Below are 15,687 nucleotides of genomic sequence, written 5' to 3'. Positions count from 1 at the left end.
GAGGTGAGCAGCTTTGGATGACATTGGCTCCCACTAGCTGTAGAAGGCTTTAGCCTGCTAAATTCTCATTTCCCTCCATCTAATAAATACTTGAGTGATTATTAAGTCTTTCTATGTTTGAAACACTGTACTACATCTCAAAGTTACAAAGATGAGTAAAGTCAGGTATTTGTCCTCCAGTTCAATGGGAGAGACAAGCACAGAATGATATAATTTCTACAATATACAGTAGATCCTAAGATAAAGATATAAATTGAGAGCACAGACTAGGAGTTCAGTGGTAGTATTTACTTGTCTGTGTTCCCCACTCAACTACAAGGTCTGTGATTGCAGAGACCTTGTCCATCTTTTATGCCAGTGCTTGTACAGGGCCCAGCACATAGTAGGTTTTCAATAAATACATAAGGTAAGAATTAACCAGAGAGTGCCTGAGCTAATAGTTGAAAGATGGAAAACAATTACCCAAGCAATGAAAGGAAGAAAGAGTGTTTCAAGGAGAAGGAGAACATGAGAAAATAGTGAGGTGTGTACAGGGAACTATATGTAATTTAGTTTTGTCAAAACACAAAGGGTAAGGAGGGTGGTGGTGAGGGAGGAGGCTGGAGAAATTTGAGAGGCCGGGTTATGAAGGGCTTTGTGTGGGCTAAGGACCCTTTATCTAAGGGTCTGTAAATGGATTCTGGGCATTTGATGGACTCCCTGAAATTGTAATCAGAACTTGTGGGCTTGTGTGTAAATGCAAATGTGTGCTTTTCTGAGGAGAGGTGTGTTTCACTTTTATCAAATTCTCAACTGTTAAGAACTCTTGCAGGCAATGAAGAGTTGTTAAAGAGTTCATGCGGGCAGAGCTCTCAGAATAGCGCTTTAGATAGATAACTTAGATGCAGCTGTAGAGGATAGAGTTTGGGGAAGCAAGAATGGTGGTGGAGAAACCAGTGAAGAAATAACTGGAACTGTCCTGGAAAGAAATAATAGGATTCTAAACCTAATCACTGGTGTTGGAGATGGGGTAGACAGGGGCAGATTCAAGAAGTACTTAGGTGACCAAAGGAGCTAGGTGTACTGATGGAGGGTAGGACATCAGGGAGGAGCGAGGGAGAGAAAGAAAATTGAGACTGACTTCCAGAGTTCCAACGTGGATTGAGGAGTAGTTCCATTGAATGAGGCGACAGGACAAGCAGGTTTGAAGGGGAAAACAATGAGCTCAGTTTGAACTATTGAGTGTGAGGTGTCAATAGGACCTACCAGACAATTGAATGACCCTGACTGTGACCCTGAAGCGTGAGGAGAGATCTAGGCTAGAGATAACGATTTAAGTCATCAATATCTAGACTCGAGTTTAAACTATGAAAGGAAATGAGACAGCCCATGGAGAGTGTTAGAAAGAAAAAGAGCAAGAGACCAAGAGTGCATCCGTGGGTTGCACAACATTGTAAATGTCCTGAATGCCACTGAATTGTACACTTCAAAATGGTTAACATGGGGGGTCTGGCCCAGTGGCATAGTGGTTAAGTTCATGCTCTCTGCTTTGGCAGCCCGGGGTTCGCGGTTTCGGATCACAGGTGCAGACTTATGTACCACTCATCAAGCCATGCTGCAGTGGTGTCCCACATATAAAATAGAGGAAGCTTGGTGCAGATTTTGACTCAGCAACAGTCTTCCTCAAGCAAAAAGAGGATTGGCAACAGATGTTAGCTCAGGGCCAGTCTTCCTCACACACACACACAAAAAAATGGTTAACATGGCAAATTTTATGTGTTTATATTTTTTTACCATAATTTTACTTTTTTTTTTTTTCTGGGGAAGATTGGCCCTGAGCTAACATCTGTTGCCAATCCTCCTCTTTTTCCTTTTTCTCCCCAAAGCCCCAGTACATAGCTGTATATCCTGGTTGTAGGTCCATCTAGGTCTTCTATGTGGGACACCACCTCAGCATGGCTTGATGAGCAGTGAATAGGTCCACGCCCAGGATCCAAGCCAGTGAACCCCAGGCTGCCGAAGCAGAACACGCAAACTTAACCACTACGCCACCAGGCTGGCCCCTATCATAATTTTAAAAAGTGAAAAAAAAAAAGTAGACATACACTTCAGGCAAAATAAAAAGTATATACCTTTCTAAAAAATGGATCCATGGGACGTGCTGACATTTAAAAGACTCAATATAAGAAGAAGCCCATGAAGAAGGTGGACAAGGAATAATGAGAGATAGGAAGAAGGAGGTTCAGGAGAGTACCATCACAGAAGCCAAGGGGATAGAATTCCAATCAGAACTTCTCAGCACCAATAAAATGACTTAAATTTCATCTTCCAAAATAAAACTTGCCCATGCTCCTCCAGTTTTGTCTGGGCAGGAAACAGAGCTCATACCAGCTGCTGAGGATGGTTCTAAATTCCACTTCAGAGCACTGGAATGTGACACCTCCAGAGTGCCAGCCCCTGCCCTGGGCGGGAGGAAGGCAGCCTGGAGTGGAGGGGGGAGCAGCAGAGGCTTGGTGCAGAGCCCGCCAAGCCTCCCTCCACCAGGGGGCTGACACTACTCTGACTGCTCACAGGGTCTCCCATCTGACCAGGACAAGTCCACACGTCCCTAGTTCCTTAATCTCTGTACGTTTCCGTCTCACCAGGATGGCCTCTTTGGTATTTAGAGCAAGCAGGTTGCCATGAGATCACAAGGTCACAGACCAGAGCTGCCCCTCGTGAAAGGGTCTCTTTCCCTAGAGGGCTTTCCGACAGTGCTTCAAAGACAACCTCACTCAACACCAGAGAGAGACGGACGGGGCAGAGGCAGCGGGAGGGGAAGAGGGGGGACCACTGGGGAGCCTCACGCCATACCAGCCCCACCTTGTCGCGTCCTGGAGTGCCCTGTGGCATCATCATTTACCAGCTGAATCCAGGGAAACAGCATTGCCAGCTTTTGAGAAGCTCTAATGGATCATCAGCTATTTTTCTGTCATATTTTTGGCAGAGTTTGGCTAATAGTCCTTCAGTGTGGCAGAATACACCTGCTAATTCATTCTTTCCTGTTAAATGTGTAAAAGATAGCCTAGTCTAACCATGTGAAAGAGTCTGAGTATCTTCAGTAATTCAGTGTTAATCTGCAAAACCTAGCATAGTCTGTAGACCTATGGCAAACCCACCACCAGTCAGGGAGTGCTCTCATAACCCCTGTGTTAATAATTCATGTACACTGCTGTTGTCAGATGTAACTGTTACAACTACCAGGGCCCATCCAGGGGTAAGTTAAATAAGAGATATGGGAGGGGTCACTGTAGTGGGGGCAATAAAGCATGTGAACAAACAGAAATGAGACCCCAAAAAATGATATATGGAAACCTCAGTATTGCCTTTATTACTGTGGGCTGGAGACTGTAGCTGAGTGTGGCAGCAAATGGGCTGGAAACTGAAACCCAGAATTAAACAGATTTACCAGCTTCGTCCTGGGCGTGGGGCCCACCAGGAAGACTCACAGCCGGGGGCAGAGTTGCCGGGAAGCGGAGAAGTTTAAGTTTCAGGGATCTGCACTTGAACGAGTCCTTCTAAGACCCTAAATATTTTGTATTTATATTTTTATGTTCTTTTTGTTGAAGAGGCTCCCCTCCCCCCAAATTGCATCAGGCCCCTCTTCCAAAACCAGCTTGCATGGAGCAAAAGAGGACAGCCTCTGCTCCCTGTGGGCAGCGCGCGCTGGGAGAGAAAGGGGAGAGCAGATCCCCGCGTGCTCGGTTTGCTCTGACCTTGTTACTGAATGAGTGAGGGGGAAGAGAACGGCCTACAGCTGCATCCACGGGTGGCAAGATATGCAGGAGTGGGGAAGAACGCTCCTGCCTTAACTGAGACAGTTATCCAGGCCGCACTGAAGACGCTTCATTGGCTACATAATAGCCCCAGACCTGGGCATCAGGCGGATCCCGGTCCAAACTCAACTTTGAGATGGAGGATTTCACAGTGTTTTAAAGTGGAGCTTCCTCAGTCTCCCAGCAATTCCTCTCAGTTTTATTCCCCTCCCTTTACTATGGCAACGCAAACAAAACAGAAAGGGGCAGCAAGGCCCGTGCTCGATTGTCCAGAGGCCTGCCTCTCTCCTGTCACACCGCAAATGGGCCCAGACAAGACCCCTCGCCCCCACGCCATGCGCCAGAAATCCAGAATTTCCTAGAAACCTACCAGTATGAGATGCTTTCATTATTCAAGTTTCCAAATCTGTACCCTTAAAAACAATGCCTCCTTGTCTTAAAAAGAGATGCCCTCATTCCATGAGCTGGGAACAGAAGGAATTAAAGAAAGCCAGGATGCAGGAATTCGGCCTTTCGAGCCAGGCAGCCTTCAGGGAAGGTCATCTAACAACTGCCCGGAGGAAGGAGAGGCCTGAGTGCATCCTGCCCTCGTGTTTAATATTCCGTGTCTGCGTGCTCAACAGCGGGCCTCTGTGTGAGCATGTTATACTTCAGCATTTGACGAGGGGAAAAAAGGCATTAAACTCTTCACTGAAAAACATAGACGATCCCCCCACCTGGAAGATGCACCGCCTTAGGCTGCTTGCAGGGGCTGCCCCACAAGGGCAGGGGTCAGAGACTGAGAGTCTGCTGGGCAAGTCAGTGTGTGCTCTCACTTCGTGTAGTAAAATCAGGTCTGTGCAGGGCCGCACTTCAGGCCCTCCGCCCCAGTGAGGACTCTCGGACAGAGAGCCTGGAGTGTGGGTCTCTGCTTCCAGATCTCGAGGCTGGCTCGTGCTGAACTGGTGAGTTCTCGGAAGCCACCTGCCCCCTGCCAGCTAGCCACCCGAGACAGGGCTGAGCAGGCACAGTTCATCAGAGGGGCCACTGACCTAAATGGCCCCTCCCACCCCGCCCCATGGTGGTGACCATATGGGCCTGGGGGTCTCCCCAGTCCTGGCCACTCTTTGCCCAGGTGGAGAGGGAGAAAGCAGGGGCCCAGCCCACACAGTCCTGAGTCAGGCTGAGAGCAGCGGTCAGCCCATGACCCTCCCGGGCTCTGATCCAAAAGAAGCTTTCAGGAGCAGGTGGCGGTTAGCAAAGAGTTTGCCAAAAGACAGTGGGACACAGGAGGGCAGGTTGGAGGCCAAAGCCCAAGGAGGCAAGGCAGTCTGCACCAGAGCAGAATGCAGCACAGAGCGGAGCCAGGTTCTGGGGTCCCAGGGGTCCCAGGCTATGCTGTGTGGACTCTGGAACATTCCACATGTCTCTCAGCCACTAGCAGAGCCTGCTTCTTAGCACCCAAGGGGGTTTTTCATCTTGGGACTTGAAGACGCAAAAGGACTGGTTTGGAATAACTTAATTTCATGAACAAAGCAAATACCGTTCACTACACAGTACAGATGTGTATGTATTTCTATATTACATACTGATGTATATCCAACAGATAACAGAGCCCTCCTTACATTAGTTTTCAATCCTTCTTCACAAGGTTATTGATTGAAACTCCAAGCCAAGCTTATGTTTAAGGGGAAGGCAGGTTCCTCTGTGGTCCTGTCCCTTTCCGACTTCACTCTGAAATATGCTTTCTCCCATGCAACACGCTGACCACACTGGGCCAATAGGTGAACTTCCTTCCCTCAGAGTGGATGCAGCCGTTACAAACACAATCTCAATCTCTCCTGCAGCTGCTTCAAGTTCAATCTTTAAAGTACAGATATTTCTTAAGTGAATTTTTATAAATCTGACATTATAGTGTAGTGGTTAAGTGGGAGGGGGCAAGGTTCTAAAATCAGACTATGAGGGTTCAAATTCCAGTTTTACAACATTAAAATTGTAGGCATATAAATATAAATATGTCTGTAAGTGGTATGTGGAGGGTCTTGGGTAAGTTACATACCTTCACTGCGTCTCCATTTTCCTTACCTGCGACAGAGGGTAACAGTCCCTACAACAAGGCAGCTATAACAAGGCTCATTTAATTAAATGAGATGATGCATATACAGCACTTAGCGTAGTGCAGGGAATGTAAATAGCACACAATAATTGTTAGCTATTGTTAGTGAAATTAGTACTGAACACATCCATGAAAACGCAAGAGTTCTGGAAGGATTGACCCTGTAAAATGTCATCCTAAAAGAATTGGGCAGCAGCCCTCCACCTGGGCCTTTGACTCTGTCTTTCCCTCCTCGGGTCCATACTCTACAGTGTCAACAATGTTTGCTTCCCAAGAAACAAATCGGATCACAGTGCCCCCAGGTTAAAGCCAGCAAGGGTCCCCTTTGACTCAGGATAGAAGCCACATTGCTGGGCTTCATTTGCATGGCCTCTCACAGTAGGGACCCCCGCTCCCTTCCCCCACCACTGCGTGCACTTCGTGCTTGCCTTCCTGTGCAGGAATGCCAACCTCTCCTGGCCCTGGGGGGTGAGCGCTCCAGTGTCACCTCCTCTATGAAGTGCTAGTTCCCAGGCATTCGCTTCTTAGCACTTGCTGAGAGCAATAGCCTGCCAGTTAAATCTGTAAGCTGGGGAACTAAACTGACCAGCTTTAAATTTTTGTTTCTCCCTGTGACCTGGGGCAAGTTTCTTCACCTGTCCTTGCCTCGGTATTTTTATCCGTAAAATGGGAAAAATATTATTGAATTCATAAAGTTAATGAAAATTAAATGAGCTGACATATGGAAAGCATGTTAGTACATAGAAACAACAGTCCCCAGCACACAGTAAGTGCTCAATACATATTAGCTGTACTAGTAACAATTATCTTTATCATCATTATCGTTAGTATTATTTCACCAGAATGTAAGCTCTTTAAATATAGAGACTGTCGATTTTGTTCACTGCTTGGCGCATTGAAGGTGCTCAGTGTACAGCTGTTGAATGACACACAGCTGCCTGCATGTGGTTAATTGTTTACACATCTCCCTCAACAAACGGTGAGCACCTCGGTTCTGTCTAATTAATCCTGTATCCCTGAGGTCTGCTCAATGGGCACAAAACAGATGCTCAATAAACCTCTGCTGAATGAATAATACACGAATGAACCTCTGAGGTTGCATGCACATTTTATGCTCTGGTAAAACAGTAATTCAGATCTAAGTTTATCAAAAATTCATGCCCTTTGTTTGATGGTAACTCGTCTGCACTGGGTATATAATGGTTGCTGGAAAATCTTAAAAAGCAAGTGGTGCATTTGGGGACTTTATCTGGGGACTGTCTCCAGAGCAGGAGAAAGTTCCTCCAGGAGCTCCTGCCCCTGTTCTTTCCACTCCCCCAGTGCCCCTCGCTGCCCCTTGCCCCTTCCTGAGTCCACTACAGCCAGGGAGAACTGTGGCTCATAAGGGGCACAGCAAGGCTGGCTGGAGAAAGGCTGGACATAGCTCTGTCCTAACCCAGGAAGTCGTCTCCCCGGGTAGAAGCCTCCTCTCCCCACTTGTGGTTCAGGTCCCTCACCTTCCCCGCCTCACAGGAAACCTTCTCCCTCTTCCTGAAGGAAGTAAAAACATTTCCCCGCAATATATAAGCCTCTCTGCTTCAGTTCCTCCATCTAAAGTGAAAAATAAAATCAAGAGTGGGGATATGGAGAATAATGTGAATAAATGTAGTCTGTAGTCTACTAAGTTATTACTCAGTACTAAAAGATCACTGTTGAATGAGCCTCTCGGTAACCAAAGCCACTTATTCCAAGTGCAGGCAGATTTCTGATCTGAAATGCCCACTGTGTTTGCCATCATGGGCAAATGGAGGCAGGGTGAGTTACAGCTCAATGTTTGACATAACTTTCATCCCAATTGCCCGGCCAGGTCTGCTTACATCTGATAGCTCATTCTATCCTCACGACAATGCAGGGAGACAAGGGAGGTTTAGTATCTCCATTGTATGGGCATGGAATGTAGAGACTGAGAGATCGAGAGAGTTGTCCTCGACTAACAATAAGTTTGGAAAACACATGATTTCTTTGTGTCATCACGAGAACATCACTCTCTGCTGTAGCTCATGCATAAATCTTTTGGGTCCAGAAGCGTCCTCTCTACCACAGCCATGTCCATCATCTGTGCTCTCTCCCCACCCACTGCCCAGCCCCGCACCTGTACTGTGAGGCTGCAGCTCCCTCAGGGGCTGTCTGGCATTCCCAAGCCTTGGCTTGGTGGGGGCTGGGGTGTTTAGTTCCCTGGCTTTTTGGTCAAAGACATTCCAGGAAGTAAGAGCTGCCTTTAAACAGCTTCCAGTAGCCCCCGCTGAGCACTCAGAGTGGGAGTGAGTGAAGTCCCAGCTCTGCCATTAACCTGCTGTGTTACCCCGAACAGGCCTCCCTACCGCCCTCCTCTGTAAAGCAGGGAACTTCAAGAATCTGATTGTGCTGTGAATGGTCCCCCCCGAAGACACATGCATGAAAGATCATGGGTGTCATTTCAACAGGGCCACAGGCTTCCATCCACATGAGCCCATCTGTGTACCCTGTAGGTCCACTGACTCTGAGTAAGAACCTGTGGGCCAGGTGAGCTCTGACACGAAAGTGGGGAGCCCCCAGTGCACATTTTTAAAGAACAACTTCAGTAGTCTTATTTTCTCACTATGAAATATTAAAAAAAGAAAATACAGATTTTTAAAAAAAAAAGAAAGTTACCATAAACCCACTACCAGAAAAACCACTATTAATATTTTAGTAAATGTCCCTCAGTCTGTCTGTCTCACTCTCGACATATATACATAAATCCACTCATATCAGGAATGTTTTCTCATGTTGTTTAAACATTATTTGAAAACATAATGTCTACATAGTAATTGATTGCATGGTAGTTCTATAATGTATTATTAGCCATTCCTTAATTGTTAAACATTTAGGTTGTTTTCCTTATTATTAATTATTATTATTATTATTATTATTATTATTGTTATTATCTGTGCAAGCATGCCTGATTATTTTCTTGGGTTAAAAGTGGAATTGCCAGCTTTACTCAGAAAGAGTACCTATGACAATTAATACCTATGACAATTTGTCCCTTGCCCCCACCCCCAAAACTTGTACCCATTTGCACTCTCAGTAGATGGAGGGGCAGGAGGGTGGTGAGGGGGACTTAAATCTGCTTCCTGAACCAGCAGCCCCAGAATACTGACACCCACTGGGATCTCTGTTTGCTAAAAGTTAACAGCCATCTCAGGCCACAGCAGCCGTGTCTATTTTCAGGACTGGCCTAGGCATGTTTGAAATGGGTATGATTTGTCTTGGGTCACTTGATCTGACAGCACCACTGACTCAGCCGCCACACCCCTCCCCTCCCAGGTTCAGCAGCGGCTGCCTCACCCTCCACTCCCCAGAATCTGTCCGCCCTTTGTCACATCCCATCAGCAGGCTCTAGACTTTGCCTCATGAATCTGTAACATGCATCTATGTGAACGGGTTCAGGGAAGCAGGCTGAATCCTGAGTAGAATTGTCCTGAATCCAGCCCAGGTGGTGGCAGGAACAGCAGACCCAGGGGGCGGGAGGCTGTCACGGGCAGCGGGTGATGGTCCAGAGGCAGATGGGCAGTGGTAGGCCATCTCAGTGCCCAGTTGCATGGGCAGCCTGCTCCGTGTCTTGCAGGGTTGGTTGTTCAGAATGTTGTTCAAAGAGAAGAGCGGGACCTCGCTGAAAAGATGAATCCATTTCTTGTGAGAATTGGCTACATCAAGTGTGTTGCCCAGAATGCTGGGCAGAGTTTCAGCCATTTGCTTGGCAAACTGTGCTCTTCTCTGTGCCTTAAATCTGCATATTGGTGATGGGGTACAGGGAGGGGGAGACCACAGGTATGGCCGTGCCCCAGCCCGAGCTCGCGCGCTGGTGGCACACATGGCCTGCCCCACTGCTGACCGCCCTCTTTCTTGGCCCTGCAGTCTGATGGCTCCATCCTGGCAATCGCCCTGCTGATCCTGTTCTTGCTCCTGGCCCTGGCTCTGCTCTGGTGGTTCTGGCCCCTCTGCTGCACCGTGGTAAGTGCCCCCAGCTCCTCCTCCTCGCCTCGGGCCTCTGGCTGCTCAAAGCAAACCTGTGACACAAGGCTAACAGGACCACGAGGAGGAAGAGAGCAACAAAAAACTGTGCAAAGATTGAGGACAGATCTTGCATTTTTTATACAATTTATACAAAATTGGCAAAAACTAACATGATCAATGGAAGCACAAGTCATTAGTGAGATTGCCAATGGGCACACCCTTTGAGTGGGACAGCTGGGGAGGTGCTTAGGAAGGATCCACAGAATATTGTAAATGATGAGTGTTATTTGACATGTAAAAAATACACAAGCGTGGGTATGTATGGTGTGCATGCACACACACACACAGTTGTTGAGGTGCACCAGTTGATACTCTTCCAAGACCACCCTGGTCTTAGCAACTAGTCTGCTCATCTGGGAGAGTGCCTTGGGCCTCTTTATTTTTAATAATAAAGAGTGGCACCTACCTTTATTTCATTACTTTTAGCAACATTTATAGGATGCACCTACTGTGTGCCCAGCACTGATCTAAGCACTTGGGCTACAAGATCAATAAGAACCTGCCTTCTAGCATTATTCACAATAGCCAAGACTTGGAAGCAACCTAGGTGCCCATCACGGGACGAATGGATAAAGAAGATGTGGTATATATACACAATGGAATACTACTCAGCCATAAGAAACCATGAAATCCAGCCATTTGTGACAACATGGATGGACCTTGAGGGTATTATGCTAAGCAAAACAAGTCAGAGGGAGAACGTCAAATTCCATATGATCTCACTCATAAGTAGAAGATAAAAACAACAGCAAACATACACATAGAGACAGAGATTGGATTGGTGGTTACCAGAGGGGAAGGGGGTAGGGGAGAGGGCGAAAGGGATGATTAGGCACATGTGTGGAGATGAATTGTAATTAGTCTTTGGGTGGTGAACATGATGTAACCTATGCAGAAATAGAAATATAATAATGTACACTTGAAATTTATATAATGTCATGAACCAATGTTACTGCAATAAAAAAATAATAACAAAAATAAAAAAGAATCTGCCTTCTCCCCATCATCACCTGGAGCCACCACATAGCCCCGGCCAGTGTCTCCCTAGAGAGCTTACGGCCTGGGATAACCTGCCATCGCCTGCTGTGCCCACATGGTACGTGCATGGTTATCGACTTCTATTCCCTGGCCCTGGACTAGGAAAAGCCCAAACAAAGTAATATCCGAGAGAAGAAAAAACACTAGCTCTCACATGTCTAGTTCTAGCACGTGCCCTGCCTTTGTGCAGAATCAAAAGGTGCTCTGTAACGCCCTGGGGAGTTTGAAGTGAGTGCCGCTCTGCTGCCATGGCGTCTTCCCTTCCCTGTGTCTTAGTTCTTCCGTGGAGGGTCCCACAGGGGGAAACAGACAGTGAGCCTTTCCAGGCAAGAGCTTGTCTTCATTTTATCTCTATAACTCCCATATTTAGCACACAGTGCAAGGGGACTCACATCTGTGTGTAGAACTGAGCTGAACAAAAACTGAAGACTCATAGAGCACTGGACTCGAAAAGGAGGGGGAAATGGCTTTGGTAAATGAAGGAGGTGAGAAACTCGGCCAGGATGTGGATCCATGCGGCAGACACTTCTGGAAAGAAAGAGGCTCTCGCACCATCAAAAGCCTCTGGGCGTTCAGGGAAAGAGAGGACTTGCAGCAGACAAGAATGTGTGTGTGCGGGGAGGGACCCAGGACAGGTGCAATCTCAGGCCAGTTAGTGCAATCCAGACTGGACAGATGTCGCTAAGATTTTAAACAGATTCTTACCACGGTAGCCCCAAGAGCTAAATGTTGTTTTAAATACTAAAGGCTGCACAGCCATTTTATTCTGAGGGTAAAAACACCCCATGAGTCAGCCAGAGTGCTGTCTATGGTGATTCAAAAATGAGCATATTTTCAAGTCTGGAATTTGGGGGGGATGAACCTTGCAGTGGGCTCTTAAAGAAGGAGGTCGCCAGGGTGGTGGTGGTGGCAGCAGGCAGCGAACACCAGGGCTTCTACTGTAGTAGGCATCACCCTTGTTCACCCAGTCCCTTTGATTATTAAAAACAGTTACCTCTAGGTAGGGACAGCTAGGAACAATTGAACAGCCAAGCAGTGTTCCACCACTCACTAGCTGTGTGATCTCGGGCAAGTTACTTAACCTCTCTGTGCCCCAGTTTCCTCATTTGTATAATGAGGACAATAAGAGCACTGACCTCAGAGATAGATGGTGAAGATTAAAGGAGTTTATATATATACTTCTTAGAACAGTACCTTGCATATAGTAAGTGCTGTGTAGTATCATTATTAATAATAAAAAGTATTTACTATAATAGGAATATATTACTGTCCTATATGGCATTAAATTTATATTGGTGGGAAATGTCTCATTTTTTTCCAGTTTTACTGAGATAAAATGACATATAACATTGTATAAATTTAAGGTGTACGACATAATGATTTGTTACATGTGTAATATTGCAAAGTATTGACCACGATAAGTTTAGTTAATATCCATCACCTTATGTAATTACAAATTTGTTTTCCTTGTGATGAGAGCTTTTAAGATTTACTCTCTTAGCAGCTACACAATACAGTATTGTTAATATAGTCATCATGTTGTACATTACAGCCTCAGAATTAATCTTATAACTGGAAGTTTGTACCTTTTGATCACCTTCACCCAATTCCCCCACCTCCCATCATACCCCACCTCTGGCAACTACAAATCTCATCTCTGTTTCTATGAGTTTGGTTTTTTTAGATTCCACATATAAGTGAAATCATACAGTATTTGTCTTTGTCAGACTTATTTAACTTAGCATAATGCCCTCAAGGTCCATCCATGTTGTCGCAAACGGCAGGATTTCCAACCTTTCTATGGGTGAATAGTATTTCATTGTGTATGTACACCACATTTTCTTTATCCATTCATCCGTCGATGGACACTTAGGTTGTTTCCATGTCTTAGCTATTGTAAATAATGTTGCAGTGAATGTGGGAGTGCAGATATCTCTTCGGGATGGTGATTTTGTTTCCTTCAGATAAACACCCAGACGTGGGATTGCTGGATCATATGATAGTTCTATTTTTAACTTTTTGAGGAACCTCCATACTGTTTTCCATAGTGACTGTACCAATTTACATTCTAACCCACAGTGCACAAAGAGTCCCTTTTCTCCATACCTTCACCAGCATTTTTTATCTCTTATCTTTTTGATGATAGCCATCTTAATTGGTGTGAGGTGATATCTCATTATGGTTTTAATTTGCAGGGAAATGTCTCAACTAATATCTTTCATTATTGGAAGCAGCGTCACGCAAGGCCAGATTGTTTTGCAATATTCAAAATATTTTTCAATGAATTTATCTGGTTAAGTCCATGTTGCTTTGGAAGGCAGCCAAAATGTCTTAATGTCTGATTTTGTAAGTCCCAAAGGATTTCATTACAAAGGAAGATCTTGGAAATTAATCTTCCTGTTTATGATGTCTATGAAAACTGCCCTACCCCTATTTCTGAAAACAGACCAGGGCTCTGATGCTTGTTGTGCCCCCAAACGCTACTTGTTGATCACTGGCTTCCTTGAATGATGATTTTCTGAGGGGGACAGGATAAAGTCATGTGTTTTCTAAAGGGAACATGCGGGAACGAGGGCAAACATCGCCTGCTCCCACCCTCCCAGGATCCTGGTTCAGAGGCTAAAGGAAGTCTCTCTCCCAAGTGACAGCACCCCCACCACAGTTCTAGGACTAGCAGAGGGCATCCTTGTAAATGATGGTCCTGAAACCTTCTTCTGTCATTCTCCCTGCCCTGCCCCAAGTGTGGGAAATCCCCCATGACCTGGCACCAAAGCTGCATCTCGATGATGGGAAACAGCCAGAGAGCAGAAAGGGCCTGCAAAATGTGGAGTACGTGAGGTTTGTCTCTGCTGTCCCTTCCTCCCCCTTCTGCAAAGTTCTGTCCAGGAGGGATATTCAAAATATGTAACAACCTGCAAGGCCTCCACCTCTACTGAGCCAAACATTATCCCTTAAGTGGCTGGATATGGGGCAGGGATGGGAGACAGTCCACAAAGTCCTAGAGGGCGGCAGAGGAAGGGGTAGAAGAGCAGGCACTCAGGTCTCTATTTACTAATCATAAAGAGCATTTTAAATGTAAGAACCAGTATGACCAGAACAGGCATAGCGGTTACTATCAGGCCTGCCCTCTGCCTCAGCATCCTCTCGCTACCTGCTGGCCCTGTCTGGAAGAGAAACCTGAAGGATCAGAGTGACTGGTGCTACCCACTGCTTTTTGCCTTTCCTAAGGGATGCCACTCCATCTGGGCTCTTATCTTCCAGCTACATGGAACCTGGATTAATTTATTGCCCAGAGCAGAGTATAGTCTATCAGTAATGACTGATGGAGAGAGAGAGAATTGGCCAGATCCTGGATCAAAACCTTTTAGTGTTTCCCAACATGGCCCTCGGTATCCCCAGGTAAACCTTTGGCTTCTAAAGGTTTAGAATTAAATGGCTTCCACATTTATTCATTGGCACAGAAACACCCACACTGAAAGGGAGATACGCACCGGACTATGCACCCTGAGCTTATTTGCATTTTCAAAACGGGAATTCAAGGGGTCAGTATTTTACCAGAAAAATACAGCCCTGTCAGTTCCACAAGAGGCATTACTAGAAGCCTTTAAGTCCTGCTGTGGCCGCTCCATCTACTCATAAGTTTGGTCCAATATTATTGATATCGCTAAATTGAACTTCAAAAAGAGGGAGACTAGAAGATCTGAATGAGAAGAGGATGGTGAAAAAAAGAGTTGAAATGTATTAGAAGAGTAAATGTTATGAATGGCTTGAATGTGTAGAGAAAAGAAGTCAACAATGAATCAGTGACATTAGGGCACTAAGCCGTTCTAGAAAGTGCAGGCAACCCTGAGAGTCTACTAGCATCCCGGCCAAGAGGCAGTGCCCTGATGTGAGCCTGCAGCCCAGCTAGGCTGGTAGCTTTATGTACACAGGCAAAGGGCATCACATTCTGCTAAATTTCAGCAGGTAGCAAGACACTGATAGATTCTGATCAGCAATGGGGACTGGCTCCTCCAAATCAAAAATGTGGGGGATAGAATAAATGCCTGCCTGGTCTCTTAATCTACTGACCCCATGTTGACACTCTCATGAACACCCTCAGTTCCCTAACTCCCATCCCACTTGCCCCGCCCATCCCTATACCTAGAACAAGCAACTGTATGTATTCTCCTCTCCTGCTCCGAAGATGCTGCTCACTTCAGAGGAGAATTGCCCAAACATGTTGATTGGGGCCACTGCCCATTTATGAGGCCTCAGCACTGCTTAGCAAACTTTTACCTCATGCTTATGGAGCCCCCGATTCCACCCTCACAGTATCTCTCCCAAGCTACCATTCTCCTGGAGATCCCTGTCCCAGGCCCCTATACTCGCAATAGACAACCTGCTCTTCTGTCTCTGAAAGAGTGGCACCCTTCCACTTCAAGCAACACTTATGTTTATGTCCTCCTCCAACATCCCTTCCCCTCAGACGCAGCCCTGCCCCTTCTCCCTCTTTCCACTTGTGTTCTTCATGTGTTCCCTCTCACTTCATCTCTGCCTGTGGTATCTTCATCTTTTCCTTTCCACTGTCTTCCCTCTGCCTACAAGAGTAAGCCAGCCTAGTCCATCTCCCCAGTCAATGGTCTCTGCTTGTTTCTCACTCTACTTGAGCTCTTTCAGCAGTAGGCACTGGTGACCTCTCTC

At 46.2% G+C, this 15,687-nt stretch overlaps 1 protein-coding gene across 1 annotated transcript in view; it reads left to right on the top strand.

The window, feature by feature from the left end:
• Positions 1-15,687, top strand: part of ANTXR1 (ANTXR cell adhesion molecule 1) — a 221,384-nt gene that overhangs the window by 121,638 nt on the left and 84,059 nt on the right. The window contains exon 13 of the mRNA XM_004435592.3: positions 9,808-9,903. Coding sequence (XP_004435649.3) covers positions 9,808-9,903 — 96 coding nt within the window. The remainder of the gene's footprint in view (positions 1-9,807; positions 9,904-15,687) is intronic.

This window comes from Ceratotherium simum, chromosome 11 (assembly GCF_057802395.1).
Source record: "Ceratotherium simum simum isolate JZ-2026a chromosome 11, ASM5780239v1, whole genome shotgun sequence".
NCBI lineage: Eukaryota > Metazoa > Chordata > Mammalia > Perissodactyla > Rhinocerotidae > Ceratotherium > Ceratotherium simum.
This window is presented reverse-complemented; position numbering and strand designations above follow the sequence as displayed.